An 18,111-nucleotide genomic window follows, 5' to 3' on the forward strand; every position below is an offset into this window, starting at 1 on the left:
CAGCTTTGGAACAGTCTTATCAGCATTTCGATGGCGAGGCCGGGTAAACATGCTTCTGCTGACTTCAGATCAAAGCCACCTGCAGACTGGGAGACGTCATCAAGTCACATCCACCATTAAATTAGACCAACATCTTCACTGCGGGAAACATCTGTTTGCTGACACATTGCCGTGCGAGTGACGACCTCTTCTCAAAGAGAGCACGCCTCGGATGTCAAGCTTTTCATTTGCATCTGGCCCCATACAGGCTTCAGTGGTTGCAAATTACATAACAGCTGATTATATAACTTTTAAATCAAGGAGGCTGTTCAATCAGAAGAGCCCCGGAGTGGCAGCGTGTCTCCTTTTTGACTTCGCTCAAGGTCGTTCTGGAGCTTACAGCCATATGGCTATTTTCCCAAACGTAAAGTGAAGTTGGAGGGGCAGAGGTCAGGACAGGCGTATATAAGGACACACAGCCTGAGCTTTCTCCTATAGCCCGACAGACGTCACCATGAAGGCCCTGGTATTCCTGACTTTGCTCGCAGCAGCTTGTAAGAGACCAAATTTCTCTGTGGGATTCCTAATTTCACACTTTGTTTTTTTAAAGATGGTCTTAAGAGTCACAGCATATTGTCTGCTTTTTCAGTCGCAGCTGAAGATGAGAAGGTGGTGGGGGGGTACGAGTGTCCCAGACACTCCGTGCCCTACCAGGTGTCCCTGAACGCCGGCTACCACTTCTGTGGTGGTTCCCTCATCTCCAGCCAGTGGGTGGTGTCTGCCGCTCACTGCTACAAGTCGTAAGTGCCAGAGGTCACGATTCAAACCCTGACCCTAAAACCGCACGAGGATTCCGTATGAAAATCAAAGCAAACGCACGGCGTAAACCGTCCTGACTTTCCAGCCGGATCCAGGTCCGTCTGGGTGAGCACAACATCGCGGCGAACGAGGGCACCGAGCAGTGGATCGACGGCGCCAAGATGATCAGACACCCGCAGTACAACAGCCACAACCTGGACAACGACATCATGCTGATCAAGCTGAGCCGCCCCGCCACCCTCAACAGCTTCGTCCAGACCGTGTCCCTGCCGTCCCGCTGCCCCGCGGCCGACGAGAACTGCCTGGTGTCCGGGTGGGGCAACATGTCCGCCAATGGCAGTGAGTATTAGAAGAGGGAAGTTTATGGTATCTCCAATCCTGAACTTCCATTGATCAACTTCAGTGTGATATTTTCAAACATGATTCCAACCTTTCCAAATGTTTCAACATACCAACTTACAGACATTCCATCAATGAATTTTAACAAAATGCGCATGGTTGATGGATTAAAGCTGTATGACTGATCGATTGCAACCACTGTATAATAATTTCTGTTGGTAAAATTTGCAGTGCGACTGATGCATCCTTGAGCAAATAATGGATCAATTATGTTGATCAATCTTGAAAATCGCCCAAAAAACTGCCTTACATTCAGTTTAAAACTTGCAACCAATCCACTTTCGTGTCTTTGTAAATCATTATGTATATTCTGAAAATGCATATGTACTTTTTAAACGGGACTAAAGATCATTTACAGAATTTTTTTATATGATTATGTCAGTTTTGCTTATTGTATAATTGGAGTGTAATCCAACAGGAATATACAAATATTCTTAGGGTCAAAATTTTAGATACGAACACAGTTTGAGGAGTGACCTTTAAAGGGTGATGCATAAGACTTGATATCTTTCCATCCACGTGACAGATAACTGCATATTCCACACTTTCTGTTAACCTTTTTTCATTACTCTTGCTTTTATTCAATTCAAATGCCTTTCATCAGGTTTTCTGAAACTCTCCCCAAAAGTATGAATAAACGGAGGCCTGCCTTGTCGCTCCCCAGACAATTTCCCCGACAGACTTCAGTGTCTGAGGCAGCCCATCATCGACGACAGGATCTGCAGGAACGCCTACCCCCACCTCATGACAGACAACATGGTGTGCTCCGGGTTCATGCACGGCGGCGCCAGCAGCTGCCAAGTGAGTTGGACTAAATCACAGAGAACACAGAGGCAGTGAGGTGGCGCACCACCCAGCATGTGCAGTGATTACAACACACATGTTCACCCCAATAGCCATTACTAAAACATGAGAGATCACGATGTGCGCCGCTCTCCGGAGCTGTATCCTCTCACCGTAACACTTCGCAGTTTGCTCTGACTGCCGAGAGTAAGTAACCTTTAATTCACTGTCGTTCTGCCTCCACCTGTTGTGTGCAGGGAGACTCCGGCGGTCCGCTGGTGTGTAGCGGTCAGCTGCAGGGAGTCGTGTCCTGGGGTTACGACTGTGCCATGCAGGGACACCCCAGCGTCTACGCCCGAGTGTGCCGCTACAACGGCTGGATCAGCTCCGTCATGAGGAGCAACTAAGACACCCGCTGTCAAGTCACACGGCTGACATTAAAACGCCGTCGTCGGTATACAAAGTCAGCTCATGTGGAAAACTGTGGTGCTCTCATACAACTGACTGAAAATCAACCTTCACCTTTATAAGAACACTGAACAGTGTTGTTTCCATATCATTCATAAGGCTGCACAACCTCTGATCTGATCATACTTTCAATCGGACAGGGCCGGTCTAAATAGAAAGAAGTCTTTACCTGATGCCATTTTAATCACAATCAGTATTCAGACAAACTACTGATAAAGCCTTCTTACACGTGTTTCTGCAAAACAACAAAAAAAACGGACATCAATAAATGTCTGCGTAACACGATTCACTGCATTTGTCTTTATTTATTTTCACAGTTTTTCAGCTTCACATTTGCAGGTAACAATATTATCATGCTCATGCTTGGTAATACTGCATTCTCAGTGCGTTAGTGTTCATTCTGTGTTGCTGTCTCAAGGCCACCGCTGTCTTGAAATTCATAATGCGTTTCAAACAAAGCACAGAGTTAAAGCTCTTGCAAACATTCGTGTATAATATTAAATTTGCTCAGACGGTACTATGGACACATGCATCTCTGTGAAGTGCCTCTTGTGCTTGGTTTCTTTGGGTACCGGATTGATATGGGAGACGAGCGAACTTGAGTAAATAAGCAGTAAGGCATATCGCTGCATTTCACGTGTCTGGATTCTTGGCGCGCTCTCCTCAGATGGCGCTCTGCAAACTGCGCTGCTTCTTGTTTGCCGAGGCAACCTAAACATACAGAGAGACGACACGGGGGGGGGGGGGCGGTCAGGGAGCACATGTGTTAAAAAACAGGTATTTATTATGAGACCGATGAAGCGATAATATAGTAGCAATAACAGAAATTGAATTATATGTTTAAGAGTATTTTTTTTATTATTATGGCGGCCCCAGTGTTCACAGCTTAGTCACCCACCTGACCAGCAATCCTATCCAGGTCTCTCTGGCCCTGAGAGGTGAGTCTCCGGCCACTATAGTAAGAAAATAAACATTTCTTATTAATTCAAATCACATGTTCAAAAATCACACGCTCATTCTCCACCTCTCCTACCCATTGGGGTCCTTCTCCACCATCTTGAGGCCCTCCAAAGCTTGGAGGACCTTCCTCGCCACGTTCCTGGATCCCACGCTGAAGTGGGCGGGGCACACCCCGTTCCTCTGACGGCCCCCGTAGATCTTGATCATGGAGCCCACGCCCACGCCGCCCCGCAGGTACAGGTGGCGGGCCGTGGACGCTGGTCGGACATACGTACAGTTCACGGCACATGTCGCAATGTGTGCTTTTGTTATCGCCCGACTCGTTTCGGCCCGAGAGACGTGTAATCAAACATTCCGACTTATCGAATGTGTGACATTTTCCATGCGGCTGTCAGGGTCGACATGCCTGCACAGATAATATGCACACCAGCAAAGGGGACTGTGTTGGATTTGCTTTCATTGTATATATCGCAGAAGATCTACTGGTGAAAGAGCTGTGACATATTACCCAACTGTTTGTGTAAGGACCGTATAAGTCACACACGAACACCTGGAAAAGCTCAAGATAAGTCCGGGACTGACAGAGATGACAGACTGAGATATGCACGCTGGTATAAAATCAAGTTTAACAAAGATCCTTTCTGTAAAAATAGACAGATTAGTACATTTGATGGTTAATCTAATGAAGGCATACAAATTAGACTACAATGGAAAGACAGTAAATATGTATTATGTTTGCATGTGAAGTTTTATGCTTGATTTAATAAAACAATACTCTCAACGTTCCTGCTTTTGTTATTGTGTCGAGTTCTAAGTCAAAAACTGAGTTTTCTTCAATTTAGTTCTCACTGTTTCATGTGCGATCAGAGTGACGGGACAAAATTAAACCTGTGCCAGAACGTCAGCGCGAAATAGTACGAAACGTCAACTTTCCCATGATCAGTCCAGTTGGAGGGGATGAATGAATGTAGGGGAAGCAGGTGCAATGTCACCCACCTGCTCTGGTGTAAAACCAGTTGTCATCACAGGGAGCCAGCTCTTTGTGCCTGGCCAGCTTCACAGTGTCGACCCACTCTGGGACTTTCAGCTTCCCGGACCTGAAAACCGCTCATCGAATGAATCAACCAGCCTCAAACAACACAAGGCACTTGATCCCAACGTAGTATTTTCAATGTAGAATATATAGTTCAATGAATAGGGTATAAGTATAGTGTCCAAAAAAAACCTGCAGCAGTAACAGTTTCAAAATGAAATTTATATTTTTTCCATTTTATAAAATGCAAAGTGAAGAAAAGGCAGGGTAATGAAGAGTTTGTGTCATCGCATTTTGCCTTTAAATCTGCATTGATTCTTACACTTGTATCCAGTTCCTGAAAGAAGGAACTCTGCAGGGATAATTTGTTCCAACCAACTTGAAAAAAAAAAAAAAAAAGACAGATCGTCTGTGCATGTTTGCTCTCTTTCCTTCCTCTTGCCTTGGCTCTGCAGAGACCCTGCCTTCACTTCCAGGACACAAAATCCTGCTTACGCCTAATGCAATTCTTAATGATAGCGTCTGTGTATTTGGGGTTCTGCTGCACAATTAAGTTTAAATTATGTACAATTTCCAGTTTTTTTCACCTCAGTAAAACCTTTTATTCAGTATACAACAGCTAATCTAGACGGCGTTTAGCTCAGCTGTCGGTGTGACTCTGTGTGGCTGGGAGTTCGTCTCTCTGCTTTTACCCTGGTGGACTGGTGACCTGTCTCAGGCATCTTCACTTCACCTTCACTGATTTTTAGCTGGGATTGGCTCAAACACCCCACTACTGGGGTGGCTGTGGTTTGGAGGATTGCATGTTGAATTCCCTATCTCTTCATATGCCAAAGTGTCATTGAGCAAGGCAATGAACCCAAATGGAATGAGCACCTTGCATGTGTGTGCGAATGGGTGAATGTGATTAGCAATGTTGGGGACTGCTCAAGTGGTGGAAAATGGCCATTTAAGTGAAATCATTTGAACTCTAAATTAAAATACCAACAAAATTCTCAACTTTCTTCAGCAGTCATTATTGACAGTCACTGTCTGTTAAATAGTTATTGTTTTGTTGTCCACCAGTATGTAGATTCATGTTTTTTGATGTTTCTGAACAAAAGGCACAATAAAATAAAGCCAATATTTTCATTATCATTTTAAAATGTAAGTTAAGGATGAGAAAAGGAAGAGAATTTGGGTTAATTGTTGTTACAAATAAATTTGTCTCTAAAAAAACAGCCTGAACGCAAATGAAACACAAATAATGTGTACAGATAAATAAAATTTAGGTAACTATTTCAGAATAATTAATTACAATACCACAAATGGTTGAAAGAGAGGAAACATTTAAAATTTTATTTTGATGTCATTCATTTAAAAAATATTATTTGCTTCATTATAAATGTATGTATCTGAAAAATAAATTATTTATGGTGTATTGGGGTCACTCGAGGTCATCTGCGCTCCGGATGATTGACAGGTGGACGTGAGGCGGTCGCCACGTGACGGACTGCTTCACTTTATTACTCACTTTTTCAGGAAAGCTGAAAGCGCCTTGACAAACTCCTGCTGGTTGACATCTTTCACCGTGACACTGGGCATCTGAAAAGAACAAATTGGAAACGAAGGTAAGCTGAAACTCTCACTGAAAATGCTCGCTTTTTGAGCCGAAACGCACCACTGGAACATTTTTTTTTTTTTTTTTTTTTGCTAGCATTAGCTTCAGCATTAGCCATTTTAGCTAAAGTAAGTAACTGAGCAGAGACGTGTCACAGCTCCTCACACAAACTGCTCTCATATTATTCAATAATTATTAACATCTTACTGTTCATATATGGAATTGAGCCGGCAGCCAGTTCGGTGCGATGTGGGATTGAAGGAGTTGGCTTTGCCGAAGCTAATGCGGTGAAAACGCAGCAGGATGAGGGAGGGAGGGATGGAGGGAGGGGGGAGGAGGGGAGGATGCTGAGGGGGGAGATGGCGGGAGACTGGATGATACCATAACCTGAATTAACCTCCACTGCGGCTCCAAATCCCCGCCGCCCTCATCCTTTTTTTAAACCCAGTCACACCATCAGCTTTATCAAGTGATGGAGAAGCAGTGATAGAAGAAGATGTTGGTGGCGAGGAAGGATGCTGTGCGAGCCGTTCCTGCTCGTCCCAGCAGGTGGAGGTGTTACTGCAGCCTTTTCTCTTTCTCTGCCTCGTCAGGCCTTTCACAGAGTCAGCTGCAGTCTGGGAGAGGAGAGGAGAGGAGAGGAGACCGGATGAAGCAGCAGACGCCCGCAGAAGGTCAGCCGCTCCTTCATCTCTGTAAACAGGGTTCACATGTTACTTTCACTTTTCTACATCTATCTTCGTGTCTGCACAGCTGCACCTTCCCCTGGATGAAATATTCCTGCATTAGACTTCGAAGCTGTTGTGAAATGACTCCACATTATGTTGCATTTTTTAGGACGACCATGTAGCAGATTAGAGCAGAGTATTTTCCTTGTTGCTGCCAAAGTGGATTTCACGTTTATTTGTATTTTCTGTGATCCATCCATCCATCATTATAGTGTGCAGGGTCACCTACACACACATGGGAAGAACATGCAAACCCCACACAGTAAGGTCCAGCTGGCATTTGAACTTAGATCTTCTCACTGTGAGGTGAGAGTCAAACCACTGGTATCTATATAGCTTGGGAAATATCTTCTTTTTGTAAAACCCTTTTCACCATATTGAGCTTTTGAGATGATCGATAATACAAGAAATCTTACACAGTTAATATTGAGTAAAATGGGTTAGACAGTACAAAACAACATATTTCATGGTGCATAGATGGATACAGTTTTAATATGAATTCCTTGAAAAAGATCATCTCTTTTGGGACAACTCAAGTTTCAAGTAAGATGTTTATATCATATTTATTAAGTCAAATACATCAATCAGCCACTGCTTGGCACTTACTGGTATTTTGTACTATTGTTTGTGACATTTTGTGGCAATTTTGAGAACCTGTGACACTTTCAACTTAAATTTCTCTCATAGTCAGATAATTTGTAGAAATCTAACGCAATCTACTGTAATCTCAGCAGCAGGTGTTTTGAAGGCATTCTGCGATGGTACTCAGTTATTAGTTTTAGAAGAAACATAAGAGATAAAGGAAGCTACCAAACGCAGTCACTATTCAGAGAAAGTCTCAAGTGGTCTCATAAAAGTCAAAACATTTGTCTGCTCTTTACCATTTTTAACCGATCATCCAAATTCTATTGTATAACAGTGTCTATCCTGGTTAAAATAGCTTTATAGAGCATCATCACAGTGCAGGTAATCACAGCTGAAATTATCATTAAGATTACCATAATAGCAATATTCAACTCATAATTTTTCATCTAAGTTTTGGTAGCAATGATTGACACAAAAAACAAGATTAAATACTTTTAAGAAGCAAAATTAAAATTACAGATATTGACAATGAATAAATTTAACAAAATCAATACACTTAATAGAAACAAATAAACTTTAAATTTATTCAGGCCAAACATAATCAATAACCTTAAATTTGAAAATGTGAGCGCTCAGAAAAGTGGCTAAAATTGGAACCCAGCCAATACACTAATGTAGAAATCCTCCATCAAAAATCAATCCCAAGAAGTACAGTTAAATAATGTTTTAAATTTAAGCCATAAAGTGCTTTCCGTCAAATTGCTGTAAGCTATGAGAAGATAAAGCTCGGAAAAGAAAATATGACAACCACCTTTTTCCTCACCTTTGAATAATATTTTATCTTTTATATAGGCTCAGATCCGCCGGCAGACTGAACCACAAATACCCGGTGAGAACGGCCTGAACACAGTGACAAACCAGGAACTGTTTTTATTTCTCTGCCATCGTCATAAATCACATCATTACAGAAACATCACGTTCAAAACACACAACACGCTACCGACCTGCGTCAGACAAATCAACTCAAACTGATAGTTTCTTTTAAAGTTAATTAGTCTGGAGATTGTTGTTTGTCGATTGTTCATTCATCCTAATCACTTATTTTTATCAGTCAGTATTCCTGAGCTTGTTTGATTTCTTTTATTTGAGCAAAAAAACACAATGAGCGTTTATCAGAAGTTTAAAGCCTTTTGAAGTCAACTGATTATTCATTTTTTGTCTTCAAAGATTTTTCTATTTATCTTCTAATACAGCCAGAGTGAAAACGCAGTGTTGTTTCTGAAGATGTGCCCTTATCTTCCAGTCCTCCTCCTGTGATGCTGGCAGATGCACACACACCGTTTTGCTTTCTACCCCAAAATAAAGAAAAAAAAACATCTTAATCTTGAATGCATGAAAATTGGTACTGAAAAACAACTTCATCGACAATAAATACAATTTTATGAGAGACAGATGCCATAGGTTTGTTCTCAGTTCATGATAACTGGAAGCAATTTAATTGTAACAAGGAGACAGATTCGGCTGAAATTCTCCAAACTGCTTTATCCAAGAAACCAGAATACAGAGACATAAGTTCCCCAAGCCTGGATTCGAACGGGACTGCTCCTGCTGTGAGATGAGAGAGCTGCTTAAAAGTTAGAAAGAAATTCAATTGACCACATTTGAACTCAATATCAAATGGATATTGTAAAACTAAATACATTTTGCTTAATTTGCCACCATTCACTGAGTCCCTCATGTTAAGTCACTTATGCCCAATTTAGTTTAGTTTACTTCATTCATCGTAAAACATGAAAACAAATCAGCTCAACAGTACAGAGCAATTTCCACTTGCTTGAATGAAAGAGAGCAGAAGGAAGAGTGAACTATCTGCTCTGCCTCTTTATCTCATGTAATCGTGTTCTGTGAACATTGGAGACAAACAGCAAACAAAAAAGTAAAGAATAAATTTCACAGCGAACAAACAACAGACAACTACAAAATAACTGAAGTCTGAGCGGCCTGCAGCCACGCTATCTCTGAACAGTTTTGTTTCATATTGCTGTGCTTCTTTGTATTTTAATAATAACCCCGATATTATAAATTTTTTTTTAATCTGGTGCCTGGGTTAATTTCTTTTGATTCATTATCGAGATTGTTCCATAACTGCACTCCTTTGTACTGAAATGCAACTCTCCCTCAATTTGGTTCTCAATTTAAGTTTGGTGGAGATCTCTGCTCCTTTTAAATTATAGTTACTTTATTTTTTTGCAAATCTGCTCTGAATATTTTTTCATGAGCTTCATACAAATTTTGCTGAATACTATAATCCACTACATAATGACATTTCAATAATTTTAATGTCAATCAATTTAACTGACTAAACAATAGGTTTGTTAGGTCTTTTTTATTATTATTATTATTCTAAAGGCTCTCTTTTGTAGCATGAATACTGATTGGATGTTGGTCTTATTATTTCCCTAAACTTCAACACAGTAGGTCAGATATGGAAGAATCAGAGAATTATGTACCATATTAATATACCGAGTGTTTTTTCATCCACCAAGTATTAAAAATTAGTAAATGATTGGCAATTTCCAAATAAAATCAACAAATGTTTTCTCGTAACTACCTGCTGAATGTGGGAAGTAGTGGTTTCTGTCAACTGAGTTGCAGCTGGTTGAGGTTTCATTAAAACCTCCGGGTAGAAAACATCTCTCTGTCTTGATAGCTTCCAATAAAGCTTTGTCAATATCTTTTCATGGTTCTTTTTAACTTAATTATTCATTGACAGATTAATTAAGATTACTTATTCATTATTGGATAAATTAATAATTACGATAAACAATACTGGCAGCTCTGGTGGTCTTTGCTGCCTGTAAAGTGTCGCTGCTGTTGCAGTGGTTTTCATTAAAACCTCTGAAGTTCTGCATCTTCTTGTCTGACGATGTGTGAAGCGCTGCGTCGAAACCCAAGGTAGATAAACGTGTGTTTACAGATGTACAGACATGTAGACACACACACATACACACACACACACACACACACACACACGCACACACACAGCAGCTCTGTGTCAGCCCGTCTAAGCTTCTTCCCCTCCCCCCTTCTCAACATCTCTCTCCCCTTTTTGTCCCCCTCGCCCTCTTCTTTTCCCTCCCCTCACGCTCTCCTGACTGCTCGCACTATTTCGAGCCTCTGCCGAGGAGAGAGGGAGGGCGAGAGAGGCAGACACACATAGATGCGCAGTCAGAGAGAGAGCGAGAGAGAGAGAGAGAGAGAGCGAGCGAAAGAGAGAGCGAGGGGAGGGGAAAGCAGACAGGATTTAGTTCAAGTGCACGTGCAGAAAATAGGCTGAATAGAGGAGAGTCGGAGCAGAAAGGAAACCAGGAAAGGGACGGCAGGGGCGATAGACAAAGCACACAGTAGCTCTTTCTCTTCTTCTTTCTTCCTCTCTATTTTCTCCCCACAGAAAGAGAAGGTATTAGCTTCTGAACAGAGGAGGCGAAAAATGAAAAGCATAAAATTTGAATACCGTAAAAGAAAAAAAAAATGTATTCTTAATTCTGCCCCCTCCTCTTTTCTCTGCTCACCGACACACTCCTCCTCTATCCCTCCCTCTTGGATATTTCTCCATTAACCTCCAGTCTCTCTCTTCTCGCTGACTCTCCTTTTTCTCCCCTCCCACCTCTTCACACACACACATGCACACGCCCCGGACTCCTTCCCACTCATTTCCCTCACCTCACGCGCGCTTACTATCCACTTTCACTGGAGACCGACCGCAATGAGCCCAGGTTTTCTTTTTTCTTTTTTTCATGTGTGTGTGTGTGTGTGTGTGTGTGTGTGTGTGTGTGTGTTTTTCTCCCTTCTTGTTCTTTTGCTTTGGCATTCTTTGCTTTCGGTTATGCCCTCATGTACGGAGGCACCTCCACACAGACGCTTCACCCCTACTCTGCGTGGCGCCCCTGAAAAGCGCAGGCCGTGGATTGTCCCTGCATTAGACTGCATGCCACAAACTGCTTGTCTTTTCCTGTAAACACTTTTTTCTTTCCTCCTGCAGTATCTTTTTTTTTTCCTTTTTTTTTTTTTTTTTTTTTCTCCCCAAACTAAAAACTCGACTTTTTGAAAATCTGAATTCTGAAGCAGCTGCTGAGACTTGGAAGAAAGGAGAATCATACCTGACAAATAGAAATATGAAGGAGACAGATGCAGAGAATGAGGTGAAAAAATGGAGAGCATGGTCTGCGGGAGAAAGCGAGGAAGACAGAGAAAGAGAGAGAGGGTGAGAGACTTAGGAGCGAGAGTACCGGCACTGGCAAGAAAAACGGGAGGGGGAAGAGAGGAGAAGGAGGACCAGTAGGGGATAGACTCAGGAAGGAGGGACCGCTGGATAGGAATTGGCAAAATCGCGGGAAAAAGGAGAAAAAACAAAAGTCCAGAATGAGAACAGACTGGATCGCTCGTCAGTCTCAGACTCGTGCTCTCCGGTCGACTCCGATTTTTGTTTTCTGACATGATTTTTCGTCACTTCTTCGGTCTGCCTCTCATTCATCAGTGAGTATACGGCACCAACACGTCCCTCTTCCTCTCCCGACACATGCTCTGCCTTTTCCTTTTCTCCGAGCGGCTCCCTCTCCTCCTCCCCCCCCCCCTTCATTTTTCAACTCTTTTTCTTTTTTTTTTTCACTTGTTTGAAAAATGTGTTCCCTAGGTTGCTAATCCCCCCATCCTGTTCGTCTATCCCATCTCGCGCTCCACCTCTCTCCCTCTTTCACCGTCTCTCGCTCTCTCCCTCCCTCTCTCTTTCCCTCCTTCAGCCTCTTTATCGTGGGTTATCGCTGTTCTCTTTGCCTCTCCTTCAAGGATTACCTCCGCTCACATTCAGATGAGGGCTTTGGAAAGGGACCACTGAGTGCACCTAGTTTTTAGGGGGCCCATGCATGGGAGGCTAGCACGCCAGGGAGGCAGGGTACGTGCGTTTGTGCACTTAACTATCTGTATTAGTCATGTGTGTCTGTGCCTGTGTGTGTGTGTGTGTGTGTTAATATGTTGGGGTGTGATTTGGAGTTAAAGGAGCCGGCAGTGGCGGATGGTCACTGCTGCGTACGCATGCGTGGATTTGCACAATCACGTTTCATGTTTCATATCCACGGAGTGATTATATCACGCCGATTATTATACAACGCGCACAAGATAAATGCGTTAAAATGGGGATTAATGTAGACGTGAAAACACTCCGAGCACTCCGGGGTTTCCTGTCCTCCCTCGTCTTCTCATTACGTTTCCGTCGCCCCTTTTTCTGTCCCATCTTCCATCCGCTCATCCGGGTATCCCCCCGATCTATCGGTCTGTCTGGCCGTGTCGGCAAAAACCCAGAGTCCAACCGAGATGCGGTTCGGTATCAGAGAAAGATATGGGCGGATGTGTTGGAGGGCGTCAGCTAAAGCAACAAACCGAAGGCAGGTTCAGTAAGTTTTTTTTTTCTCCCCCCTTTTTCCCCAGCTAGTTTTTTTTTTTTTTCAACCTGCGAAATTCTGTCGAGATTAGTTTTGTTTGAAGAGGTTAAGTTCAGCTAAAGACTGAAGCTTTACTGCACTTTACCGGATCTCCGTGATGTAAAGATGTTGACAGCAGTAGATTAGATGGATTGATTGTCGTACAGTAACTACAGTAGGCATGAAACTCGGAAGTAGAACGAGGCGCTTGACATGTAGCGCCAGTCCGCTATTGTCCGTTTGCAGTTCATCCACCGCAGCCAACATCGAATATACCTTTTTCACTCGTGGTATCTGCCTCAGTCGTCTCCTCGCATCGCTCCCCCTTCTCTTTTTTTCTTCTCCTCTGCAATGTATCTCCCTGCTCTGCTTTACTTTTACCCAGCCGCTGTTATCTCAACACGCATTTTCAGTATCAGTCGCCACCGCGGTTATCTAAATCTAAGATTGTTCCCTGGTATCGCTCGGAGGGGACCGGGTGGATGTGTGTGTTCTTCATCGGTGTGATTGTGAGGACAAAAATCTCAGAAAACACTTTGAATTATCTGTTTTAGTTTCGTACTTCCAATTCAGAATCTTTTGCCGTCACCTGTGAAAGAAGCAGGGTCGTAGAAAGAAATGTGAAGTTTTGATTTAAAGAAAAAAATCCAAGCTTTTATTTTTTTCACTACACGTTGTAGATAAGGCTCAAATGGAGCTGATTGCATAGCTGAGACCGTTAGATAACAATTACTGGCCTACTTCAGAAATAATTGTCAGCCCGTAAATGTGTGCCGAATCAATTCATATTCAATCATCTGATTAATACACAATGATATGACACTTATGGCAGACAGCATCACTGCACTCTGCGGTGAGCCGGGGGGAGCAGGCTTTTGTTTCGTAGCGTCCCTGGGTCAGCCTCCCCGTGACCTCCAATTTAGCTCTCAAGAAAATCAAGTTCACACTCTTTGATGTCGAAGTTTTGACCGAATCGATGGAACATCTGCCTTTTGTCAGCAAAGTTTCTGAGAAAATTAATCTCTGCAGGACTCAAGATTTGCCCGTATTTGTTTTCAAATGAGGTTTGTTTTTACATCTCCAAACCTGCCCGGCAGCTTTGATTCAGCTCCGGAGGGGATTTGGTAGTAATGCCAGTGTGGTGGGACCCCCAGGTTATGAAATATTACTCAGACAGACCTGGTGTTATGTAATCTTACATAACTGAGGCGGCAGCCCAGCAGGCTCGTGATCTGGGGCTCTGGAGGAGAAGCTATATGGGTCTGCTTATGGTATGAACTCACTGGCAGGGTCAGCACACTCCTGCATACTTGAGACTTAAAGGGGAAGAGACCCCAGCTGCATAAAGATCCTGCAGTAAACGTCTGAGGAACAAAAAGACTGAATAATTAGAGTGACCCCACAGAAGGCAGGCGGCTGGCTGCCTGCTTTAATATTGACTCTGCACGCCTTTTTTTTGTCCGGTTAAAATTATTCACTACATTCTGATCGAATTCCAGTAGATTTTCTTCTGAGTGTGTAAGCTTTAAGATTAGCCCGGCCGAGAGCAGCTCACATTTGACTGCGTGGCCTCGTTTTCACACAATACGTCATAAATATCTAAGATACCCCGGGTCTGAGCCGTTCCCATGATTCTATAGCAGCTCTCTGTGAAGCTTGTGTGTTTCTCATTCATAATTGATGACATTCAACCGCAGCATACATTAATGGATCGAACAGACCTCAGGAATTCCCATGCAAGCTGCCATTGTGTGTAGCAGCTTTGAATTCGTGCTGCTGAATTTGTGCTTCTCCTTCTTCTTCGTTTTTTTTTTTTTTAATCTGGAAACCGACAAACTGAATCGTGCAACCGCAACACCAGGCTCAGTGCGAAATACAAATACTGTAGTACAAAGAAAAGACTGCAGGAAAGAGGGAGTGTCGTTGATTGATGGTTGAAAAGACTGTTATATCGTAGATTAGGTCAATTTACGACCAAGAAGAAAACATTATATAAAAGTGGATTGATGTGGTATTAAATAAAAAAAAAATGTGAAAATAGTAAAAGCATTTTATGGTTTTAAAAAACAATGAATCCTTAAAGATATATGTTGTCAAAAATTTATTGAAAGTAAAAATTAAGAATACTTTTTCTTTTTTTTTTTTCAGGTTGAGCTGGAGACATGCCGAACTTCAGAAGTGTTGTTTATAAGGTATGTTCACGTTTTCCCTTCTACTTTTTCTTTCTGTCCATTTATGAAGGACGTGGAGTAAACATCAGACCGCGGAGTTTGTGTTTATCTTGTAGTAAGATCAAGAGCTTTGCTTAATGGCTCTCAGCAGTCAGGAACACTTGGTCAGCTATTTTAGTCTGTGCCCCGATCGAAACGTCAATGCACCATCAGAATAATTGAATTACTCTTCCCTGAGTCATTCCGCCATGATTAACCTAGCAGATATGTGCTAACCGCGGGCTCGCTGCGAACGCAGCAGGCGTACGTACCGCCTCTCATTTTGACGGCCCGCTCGTCTCGGTCCCGCCCGTGACTCATCCCAGTCAGCAACAAGTTGAAGGGTCACCAGTTGGTCACGTCCCCGATTATCAGACGCTGCTGAAAAGTGAGAGATGGCGGGCATAAAGGCGGGCCTGTGGCGCAGCCTTGAAGCTAGCTCAGGAGATGCCTCGCATCACATTTCTGTCTTTGTGCTGATGTCGCCCCGTGACCTCCGACCGGCAGCGTGAGAATAAGAGCCACATTCTGCCGCTGCGACACAATAGAGCCCTTCTTGCCCTGATATTTTCACAATGTTTTTGCGGGACCCTGCGCACACATGCGCTCACGGATCTCTGCAGGCAGGCGCTGGCTGTTGATTCAGTGTTGCTCTTTTTTCGGATATTTCCGTCCTTCTCAAAGGTGTTTGCATGGAGATTTGTAGCACTTTTCCCCCTCCGTCGTGAAGTGCGTTGCAAATACGCTGCAGGTCATTTGTTAGATTTCGAAATTCGTTGGCGAACGAGCCGGGGAGCGTTTGATGTTGCTTTATGGACTGTACCCTTGTCTGTGGCGTGTGTGCGTTCGAGACGGTGGAGGTGATATTTCTCACGGGTCGGTGACAGAGAAGCCGTGTAAGCCACGGCGGTACAGTATGGCGGGTTTGGCATGGGTTAACGTCTGAGGACCGGAGGAATGTGTCCGGGTCAACAGGGAGAATTCCTCAGTCCTTCGCGACGAGGTCACTGCACTGACAAGAGTCTGCCACCTATTTTAGCATGCGCAACGCTAACTCTGCCCGCCTGTCTCCCTCTCTCCCCTCTCCTTTCCTCTCCACTTGGCTGCAAGTCTGCCCTTCTCGCTCGCTCTCCTCTTCCTTCCTTTCATATTTCATCCCTTCATCTTTTGTTCTTCATGCTCGCTCTTTGTGTCTGTTTCTGTCTCTCCGGTGTCTCTTTCAGTTAGTCTGTCTGCCTTGTCTTCCAGACGCGGCGTCTAGCTCGCTGTCCCACTTTGCCTCGTGTTTTTTCTCGCGCTTCCTTCTGTCTTTTATTTGTCCCCATAATCTTTTGAGCGTGTCTTTTTTTTTTCTAATTTAGCTGTTCATATCCTCTGTTATTTATACTCCAAACCTTATTTTTCTGTCATTATCAGTCCTTTTTCCTTTCTTCCACCCTTCATCCGGCCATTTTTTTTCTCCCCCCCCTCACTTTTATTTGGTGCATTGAGTTCAGTGCTGCAGGTGCTTTCGAGAGGACATGTCAGTAGTGCAGGGGAGTGAGGGAGAAAAAGACGAATGCATACACATTCCCCGTATGCCTGTGGATGCTGGGGCGCTTGTTATTAATGCAGCACGGTAACATGCATGTGGTGGCTGGTGGTGCTGGTCATGTTTGATTTATACGGTGCGTTCCCACACACGGGCTGACGGCTTTCATGCAGACTATCTGTATTCCGGAGTGGAGGAGTTTGCAGTGTCTCCCCTCGCCATTGGCCGACAGACAGACAGACAGACAGACTGACGGACTCTCATGTACAGTGTGTCTGCTGATGGCAGATGTGGCGATTTGACACAGTCTGATCCTCTTGCACATGCCGGCTTCATGGAGGCGCAGTTCTTGGTTTCACACAGATGTGTGAAAGGATAGTTGAGCACCACATCTGGAGGAGCTCTTGTCCTTCTGAAAACGTCAACTTTTATTTGACGTCTAGTTTCCGGATGACGGTTGTATTGATTACTTCACAAACTAGCAGAAAGAAAAAAACCCAAATATATCGTTTTCAACCCATTTTATTGATTATGATCGTTTAGTAATTTCCAATTTTCGCAATTTATTCAGCTTTTTGAGACTTTATTCAGTTTGAGCAACTCATATGTAAACTCATATTGTTTTTTATTATTTTAATCGATAACCCATTCCTTTATGAGCTTTCAAAAAGTAACAAGGCTATTTTAAAAATAGTTTAATCTATCAGCAGTTTTGTGCTCTTTAAAGGTTGTATGAGGCCAAGAAACTGGCCACACAGTTTGTATCGTGATGCAGGCATCACATTTCAGTATTTTATGATGGAGCGCAATAAATAGGAGATTGTATTGTATATTCAATCTGCTTTGGATAAACCGCCACAGGGCGAGTATAGGCATAAAGTCTCATGTCGAAAAGATTGATACCATTCCCTTCTTGCTGTGAGGGTTTGAACACAAAACAAAATCTTTTATATATATTTGCATGAAGTTTTGTCAATAACTATATACTTAAATACAGATCAATCAAACAGTCGTTACTTTGCTGGAATTGATTCACATTTTCATTTAACCATTTCAGATTACTTCGCATATTTGCATGGAGATTAGTAATTAATTTTTTTTTTTTTTTTTTAATTTGTTTTATCAAAACGTCATGATTTTCCAAGCCGGTGTCTTCTTACACCCGTCCGGACCTTTCACTGTGACCGACAACACAACTATCATAAATATTTTGTCATGTTAAATTATTTACTGCGTCCATCTTGTTGTCCGCTTGGGTTAAAACTAACATCTTGAATTATTAAGAGAAGAGTTTAATTACATGGAAGATGTCCAACATTTTGGAAAGCGGCGTCTGATTATATAACACAGAGTGTCAACAGTGTCAGCTGTATGTGAAACTGTATTTACACTGTTTCACATTTAAATACACTTTCATGGCTGACAGCTCGGGTGAGGATCCGCTCGTCAGTGTGTGTGTGTGTGTGTGTGTGTGTGTGCGCTTCAGACAGTGAGGGGAGGTGAGACGTGAGTAATAGCGGTGACTGATGATGTCACAGG

The 18,111-nt window shown here is 43.0% G+C and overlaps 2 protein-coding genes across 3 annotated transcripts; one reads left to right on the forward strand and one right to left on the reverse strand.

Annotated features, from left to right (window-relative positions):
- The first annotated feature begins 443 nt into the window (after positions 1-443).
- Positions 444-2,387, forward strand: LOC115409097 (trypsin-3-like). 2 transcript variants are annotated; one of them, XM_030120088.1, is made up of 5 exons: positions 444-533; positions 629-779; positions 884-1,141; positions 1,878-1,998; positions 2,238-2,387. In XM_030120088.1, exons 1-5 carry the CDS (start codon positions 494-496, stop codon positions 2,385-2,387), a joined length of 720 nt encoding a protein of 239 aa, XP_029975948.1. In that variant the 5' UTR covers positions 444-493. The 2 variants fall into 2 exon arrangements, with proteins under 2 accessions (XP_029975948.1, XP_029975947.1); XM_030120087.1 differs by having other exon boundaries at positions 884-1,137; positions 1,862-1,998.
- Positions 2,388-2,738: 351 nt separating this feature from the next.
- On the reverse strand, positions 2,739-6,336 carry LOC115409456 (40S ribosomal protein S19). Its single transcript, XM_030120657.1, has 6 exons — positions 6,249-6,336; positions 5,955-6,025; positions 4,405-4,505; positions 3,482-3,665; positions 3,347-3,401; positions 2,739-3,159 (listed from the first exon to the last, which is right to left on the reverse strand). The coding sequence occupies exons 2-6, from the start codon at positions 6,023-6,025 to the stop codon at positions 3,112-3,114; spliced, it is 459 nt and encodes a 152-aa protein (XP_029976517.1). The 5' UTR covers positions 6,249-6,336; the 3' UTR covers positions 2,739-3,111.
- Positions 6,337-18,111: the final 11,775 nt, after the last annotated feature.

The sequence above is a fragment of the Salarias fasciatus genome, chromosome 22 (assembly GCF_902148845.1).
Source record: "Salarias fasciatus chromosome 22, fSalaFa1.1, whole genome shotgun sequence".
NCBI lineage: Eukaryota > Metazoa > Chordata > Actinopteri > Blenniiformes > Blenniidae > Salarias > Salarias fasciatus.

Coding starts and splice junctions, on each gene's coding strand:
- LOC115409097 (XM_030120087.1), top strand. CDS start 494: ATGAAGGCCCTGGTATTCCTGACTTTGCTCGCAGCAGCTT. Junction 534..628: donor GACTTTGCTCGCAGCAGCTT/GTAAGAGACCAA, acceptor CTGCTTTTTCAG/TCGCAGCTGAAGATGAGAAG. Junction 780..883: donor GCCGCTCACTGCTACAAGTC/GTAAGTGCCAGA, acceptor CTGACTTTCCAG/CCGGATCCAGGTCCGTCTGG.
- LOC115409456 (XM_030120657.1), bottom strand. CDS start 6,025: ATGCCCAGTGTCACGGTGAAAGATGTCAACCAGCAGGAGTTTGTCAAG. Junction 4,506..5,954: donor CTTTCAGCTTTCCTGAAAAA/GTGAGTAATAAA, acceptor AGCGGTTTTCAG/GTCCGGGAAGCTGAAAGTCC. Junction 3,160..3,346: donor TGGATAGGATTGCTGGTCAG/GTGGGTGACTAA, acceptor CTGTATGTTTAG/GTTGCCTCGGCAAACAAGAA.